Source organism: Lates calcarifer, unplaced genomic scaffold (assembly GCF_001640805.2).
Source record: "Lates calcarifer isolate ASB-BC8 unplaced genomic scaffold, TLL_Latcal_v3 _unitig_4531_quiver_858, whole genome shotgun sequence".
NCBI lineage: Eukaryota > Metazoa > Chordata > Actinopteri > Centropomidae > Lates > Lates calcarifer.
The window spans coordinates 44,365-51,182 of NW_026116955.1; the positions used below are offsets into that span (position 1 = coordinate 44,365).

The 6,818-nt window shown below is 36.1% G+C and overlaps 1 protein-coding gene across 1 annotated transcript; it reads right to left on the reverse strand.

Moving 5' to 3' along the window:
* Positions 1 to 295: 295 nt before the first annotated feature.
* On the reverse strand, positions 296 to 4,951 carry LOC108900336 (CMP-N-acetylneuraminate-beta-galactosamide-alpha-2,3-sialyltransferase 1). The gene is made up of 7 exons (XM_018701322.2): positions 4,815 to 4,951; positions 3,763 to 4,030; positions 3,134 to 3,330; positions 2,726 to 2,893; positions 2,191 to 2,236; positions 1,962 to 2,081; positions 296 to 1,408 (listed from the first exon to the last, which is right to left on the reverse strand). The coding sequence occupies exons 2-7, from the start codon at positions 3,997 to 3,999 to the stop codon at positions 1,241 to 1,243; spliced, it is 936 nt and encodes a 311-aa protein (XP_018556838.1). The 5' UTR covers positions 4,000 to 4,030; positions 4,815 to 4,951; the 3' UTR covers positions 296 to 1,240.
* Between the last annotated feature and the right edge of the window lie 1,867 nt (positions 4,952 to 6,818).

A 6,818-nucleotide genomic window follows, 5' to 3' on the forward strand; every position in this document is an offset into this window, starting at 1 on the left:
TGCTGTTGCAGTTTACTTCTATATTAATGTGCTTTCTAGGGGTAATAACAATGAGGCGGTAGATTGAATTAGCTTCATATGGAACGTTGCTCATGTGAGCCTTCACAGACACCGCAAAGTCTGTTGAAAGGCCTAAATCACCTGTGTAATAAAAACTTCTCAGGTCAGTAACACTCAAGGCTAAATGTACAATCCCATGTTCAGTAATTCAAAACCACTTACAATGGTATTGCTGTTGCCTTGGCTTTTATGTGTGGATATTACATGGAGAATCAAATAACATCAAACAGTCAAATAGTTTTGAGGCATTTATTCGAGGGACATTGAGTAGCCAATATTATCGTATCAGTCATGCAGAGAAAGCAGAAATAAATGCACAGGTAAACATTAATGAACATGCTGTAAATTACAAAGTTAGAATGTTCAAAGTGTTAAAATCTTTCATATTTCACCATACAGGAAACATATACATCCAGATCAGTCATATTTGAAGGCAACACACAAACCACATGAAACCTGAAACTTAATAAAGCCATTACCCACCACACTCCATTATGGATTAAGACTGAATTACCTCTAATACAATTCAAGTCCCTTCATACATTTTTCCTTACTGAATTACTTTTAGATGCTGACTTACTGACCATGTGCAATGCCTATGCTGTGGAATCACTGATCATCTTGGAACATGCTCTGTACAAATGTAAGTTTTGTGTGACCACCCATACAGATATTTACAACTTACAGTTTATATTGTATTTAGGAATAAATATAACCCTCTCTCATCTAGAAAAAAAAAGGGCCAGTTCCAAAAACCAACCAAGTTTTTTTTTTTAAGTCTACTGTGGAATAAATGGAATGCCACATGACTGCCTACACTGTTATTTATGTGTCCTAAGTACTGCTGTGTATAATATGTTAATACAAAACCATTGATACAAGAAGTTACGGCAGTTCCTGTTTCTGCCAGAGAAAAAAAACTGCACCTTAGTGAAAGTTGTTTCATTCAACTGTAACTAACTACAAACACAGAGTTGGGAGGGTCCATTTTAAGAAGCTTTCATGTCACAAACTTTTGGGTGGTCTTCCGACAGGGTGCTTCCTGTTTAAAGATTACTCCATCCTAATCTATAATTGAACATCTGAGAAGTCATGTGATTTTGGTCAGATCACAGCTTGTAACCCAATGTTTAATGAATGAAATAGAGACACTAATGAGACATAAAGAGCGAGACTAAATTTACCATCCTTTAAAAAAACGGATTTTCTTCTTCTTGTCTAGTTGCACCATAACATCATATTCATAACCTCCAGGATGAGCTCCAGTTTTCAATTTTTTGTTTCCGAGTCTTTCAAAGTAGTGGCTCCAGTTTCCATCACTGTCTGCTCCAAACCCAAAAACACTGACCTGAGAAAACAAATATTACACCATGAATCTTAGCTGAATTTATTGTTTCCACATTTTACTTTTTTTTTTTTTAGAGTTGAATACAAAAGTAAGCAATAAAACATGTTATGTAAACTTACAAGTGCATACACAAAACATACAGAAGAAAAGAAATGCTGCATAAAATTTCCATTCTTTAAAATTCTGAGGATATTTCTTCTTATGCTATTCTTCTTCCTCTACTTCTTCTTTGTCTTCTTCTGCTTGTGATCATTATTATTATTATTATTATTATTATTATTATTTGTAGTAGTAGTAGTAGTGGTATTATATTTCACTGTGCAGTGTAGTATTGTGGTGCTGCACTGTGGTACTAATTCACCTTTTCAACATTTTGCCATCAGGCTACAGTTTGTATATCTGGAGGCACAGAGCGCCTCTTGTTTTCATGAAAATGATGACTGTCATCTCTCGAAAGCGAAAGACAGAAGTAAAAATGAAGTTATAATATAGAAAAACCTCTTAGGCAGATCTTTTAGGTACCTCTTGGATGTTTGGAGTAATATGAACCTACCTCATCACAAAGGAACAGGCTGAGAGCAAAAGTCAGAAAGCCAGTTGATGGATAATAGCCCTTATTTCCCAGCCAAGCTTCATGAACATATTTCATAAACTCTGGACTGAGCATCGCCACCTGTTATTAATAAGACAGAGCCCTTAATCTGACATTATGAACTATAATACATGATTTGATCAGATATCTACAACTGTAACTATCATGCAAGTTCATTTAAAATACTCACCAGATTCTTGTTAGCAATCAACTTTGAGTTTACAGCACCATTCTCCCTGTTGGAGGAAACATTAATTGCTAAATGTAGTGGAAAATGGGCATATTTGGTAATAACTAGTAACACTAGTTTTTCAGAATGTTATCTTAGATTCATACTGATAATTATACAATATATAATAACTGAACTAGCTAGTTAGTAACCATGTGAATGTTGTGGTTTAACTGCTTTCCTACGTTTCTATAAAGCTCAAATGGCTCTTCAATTAGGCTAACAGTAAGAAGGCTGGGTTCACTCACTCACTCTACTTCCCCAGCACCAAACAGACAAATGACTTTCAAGTGAACAAAGCAGAGAATTTAGCAACAAAAGAGCCAGATATTTAACTTACCAGAAAATCTATTACAAATAAAATCAAAGGTGGTCTGTCACTGCTAGATGTATAAATGAGCAGCTGTATGCTAACACATTTGTTATAACATGTTCTGCCCTCATCTGCAGTTAAAGTTAATAAATATAGATACAGAGAGTAGCTTTGCAGACCTACCCTGGATTTAACTTCTTCATAAGCCACAGAAAATCACTTGACTTGAATGGAAACATTATTAAACGAGTTGTGTTTTCCAAATAGGTAGCACTCTCCGGATACATGATATGATAAGTTGTTTTGGTCCCAACATCTGCTTCATAGCCTTTGGTACGGCCACGGTTAATTCTAGGCAGTACAGAGAGATACATATTTATTAGCATGTAGTTAAAGATGATGGTGATTGAGGTTCACATTACATGAAAATCCTGAATAAAAGTGTTGTTGACCATCTGTTTGTGGCAGAGAAATTCTGACCCTTAGAAGTTACTAGTTGTTGTGAAAGTACAAAGGAACAAATGCAGTTGTCTATGGCAACACCATCATTCAAACTAGATTTTTTTAGAGTGGAAGTATTGTTTGATTTACCTTATCACGATATTATGAAAATCTATCAGAGGTCCATAACGTGATCCCTTCAGATTAGCAGAATTCCCCACCACAGCACAAATCTTGCAACGATCAGGGCTGGGCTCTGCAAAGTCTGGAAAGGGTGGGATGACCTTAAACACCGTGTCCACTGCTTCATTGTAGTAAGTGAAGTTACGCTTTTCACCCTGTAAGCGCTGACACACAACAGAAAAAGAACATTATTTCCATGACCATAACTGTTAAGTCACAGACGTGTCTACATAGAAAAACAACAGTCATTTTTACAGAGGATCAGTCTTAGATATTGTAGGGAGTAATGACATAAGAAGAAGCAGCCACAGTGAGATATTCAATGACAGGCTCCAGTAAACTCTACTTGCTGTTACAACCAGTCACCATTGCTGTCACCAAATCAACAAGAACTAAAATCTTTAGGATTATAATTTAAATGTGCCTGCATGTAATGTGACTTTGCATGCCAACAAGTAAGTTGTTGGCAAAGTTTTGATACATTGTTTAAAATGTCTTTTCCCCCCTTTTTAACTTCATGTTCAATTTGCAATGCTAATCATTGCTTTGAGATACAAAAATCAACTTTTCATCTGGTAAGATAAGTTGACATTTACCTTCCACCAATTGAAAATATCCTCTGTGATTTTATTCTTTATTGACAAAAAGGGCTTGGGAGCTGAAATAATACGTTCTCTAATACATGGGTCACCATCTGTTAAACACTGGTTGCAGCCACAATAACTTGACTTCTGAAGCCTGAGGTAATTCCAGGAAGAGGTCAAAAACACAGCAGCTACACAGATACTCAGCAGGGAAGCGATAACCCTGATTTTTCTCAACTTGCAAACCATCTTGGCAGCGTTGTTGAAGAACAGATCCAATCTGTGGATACAGTGAATGGTGAAATACACAGGTGAGTTGATATATGAATGTGGGAAAATCCATCAAGTTTACAGCAAAACAAAAGAAATTAAAACACCAGGCTGGAGAAAGGGATGAAAAAGGATGCAATGAAATCCACAGTGCAGCCACACCTTGCATTCACACATGAAAAACCTGTTGGTATATTTTGGCTCATGCTAGACCTGCAATTAACAGTCTGACTTATAGCTCAGGGTTGGCTTACTGCCAACTTTTGGCAGCAAAGGAATAATAAGTTACAGTGAAGGCAAAGCAAACTACAAGTGCAACACATTTGTGGACATCTTCAACAGTGTTGGAATGACCTTTCTGAACAATATTTGATTTTAATTGTTTAAAGAAAGTCACAAGTGTGTTCATATGATGAACTGAGATTCAGTTTAGTTCAACAAAAAGATTCCATGATTCCTTGTTTTTAAAATCTCCACTAACACAAACACAGACACTGAATTATGTAAACTTAAATAACAGCTGTGTAATTTCACACTTTAGTGTCCTCTTTGCCTTTTGCAGTAACATTTACAGTATATTGTTAGTTGCTGGAGTTGAAAGCAACTGGACTTCTTTTACGTCCCTGCTAGGCAACAGCATAGAAATAAAACATAGTCACAGTCACATATTCACATAATCTAGAATGACTGCCTTGAGGATTTAATAATTAATAGACTAGTTAGGCCAATTAAAACTCTACATTGTGTCGCTGTATGTCACAATCAATTGAAATATGTCTTGACTTTTCCCTTACCTGGAAGAGAATAATTCCAAGAAAAAAATGACGCTGTACAAAAACCTGTGGGATACAAGCAATGATACTAACTAAAGAGCAGTAGGCAGAACTAATGGGAAGGAACAGTTAAAGGGCTGGGTTTTCATTTAAGGCACTCGTGACAAGACATGCTCTCACCACACAGTCACAGAGAGAGAAGCCTGTTAACACTGGAATGCCACACAGACTGTGTGACTGTGACAGATTTTAATTTTCTTTTATTTTGTCTTCATTTTATATATATATATATATATATATATATATATACACACACACACATATATATATCTTAACTAAAATGTGTTGAAAATCCAGCAGAAAATATTGAGTATGCCACCCTTTATTCACTGTGACAGATTTAATTTTCTTTTATTTTGTCTTCATTTTATTTATATATATATATATATATATATATATATACACACACACACACATATATATATCTTAACTAAAATGTGTTGAAAATCCAGCAGAAAATATTGAGTATGCCACCCTTTATTCATCCCTGGTTAGGGTCAACAGGTATTCACCCACCATTATTGATGGTGCCTTTGTGTTGCCTGACAGTTGGGTTGAGAGCAAAAAAGGTAAAGATAAAAATAAAATCACTCACTGCTATCAAGTGTGACTGGCCCAGAGAAGAGTTCCAGAACCAGTCTTGCAACATATATGTGCAGGTCAACATCGTCACTGTCAAAATAAGCTCTTTTTTCCTCCAGATACTAGTGTGAGTGTGCCAAATCAGATGAACAGTGAACTCAGAACCAAACCATAAATGCTTATGTTTGTAATCATGCTTTCAGAAGCTTCAGCTGGGCTTTACAGAAGATCAGTGCGTCAGTTCACACACCTCTTTATAATGGTATTCATGCGTAAAACTGTCAGACATCATTAGTAAATCTCCAGTTGAGTTATACAATTAAGAATACATCTTCCAAACTCATAAAAGTTGTCTGATGTATGTGTTGTGTCATGTTAACTGGCAAGCTACTCAGTATATGAAGTAGCTCTCTGAGAGTAGTTCAGAAGAGTTACTCTCCAATACAGTAGTAATCTGGGCTACTGTACTTTGACTACATATTGTGCAGATCTTTAGGCCAAGATTATGGCCAGTACAGTATCCTTCCTCTCCAGGGCGGGTTTTTTCTGTTCATTGGTTTAGGCACAATGCAAAAACACTTAGGCACTACCCCTTAGTCTTAGTAGAGAAAATCATGCCATCCTATACACACACATCAGCAGATCAGTGGTTACTGCCTTTTATGAGGATGTGACAAAGTGAAAGGGGAGTTGAAGAAGGCTTAGAGAGTGGTTATATGGACATTCATTTATTGATATGTTTCCTTTTAGTTTTAATAAGATTTTCTGCTTGTTTGATAAAAGGACAATTCCTCAAGTGATTTTGATATTATACATTGCACTGGAGTCTTCATTATATTCATTATGACTGTATCTGAGCATGAGACCTGTATTATGTATTAAACTCAATCATGAGTTGACTGCATCGTTATACCCTTACCACACCACGCCTTATGTTGTCAACAGGAATAATAGACCAACAGTCTTAATGCAGACAGCAATGCTTTCTTGAAGCATTTTCTTCTGTGCTGGAGTCAGGTACTGGCAGCCCAGCCTACATGAAATATGTGACCTAGATTATAATTAAAAGTGTGGAACAAGCCATGCAAGATAAATATATGACAAGCAGGTGCTGTGTGAGTACAAAATCAATACAAGACAAAGCCTTACTGTGACAAACAAACAAAAGAAGGAGACACAGACAACAGAGCCAATTAAAAATAATTTTATTTTAAAAAAGAGTGAATGAATCTAACAGAAAACTTTTAGTTTTATTCATTAACAGTGGCATGTGTCGATCAGTAAGATCAGTGGTGTGGGAGAGTGCATGAGTGAAGACAAACAAACACAAACACAAACCCATGCAAACACAAACCAAATACTAACCAAAACCAAATGAGTGTC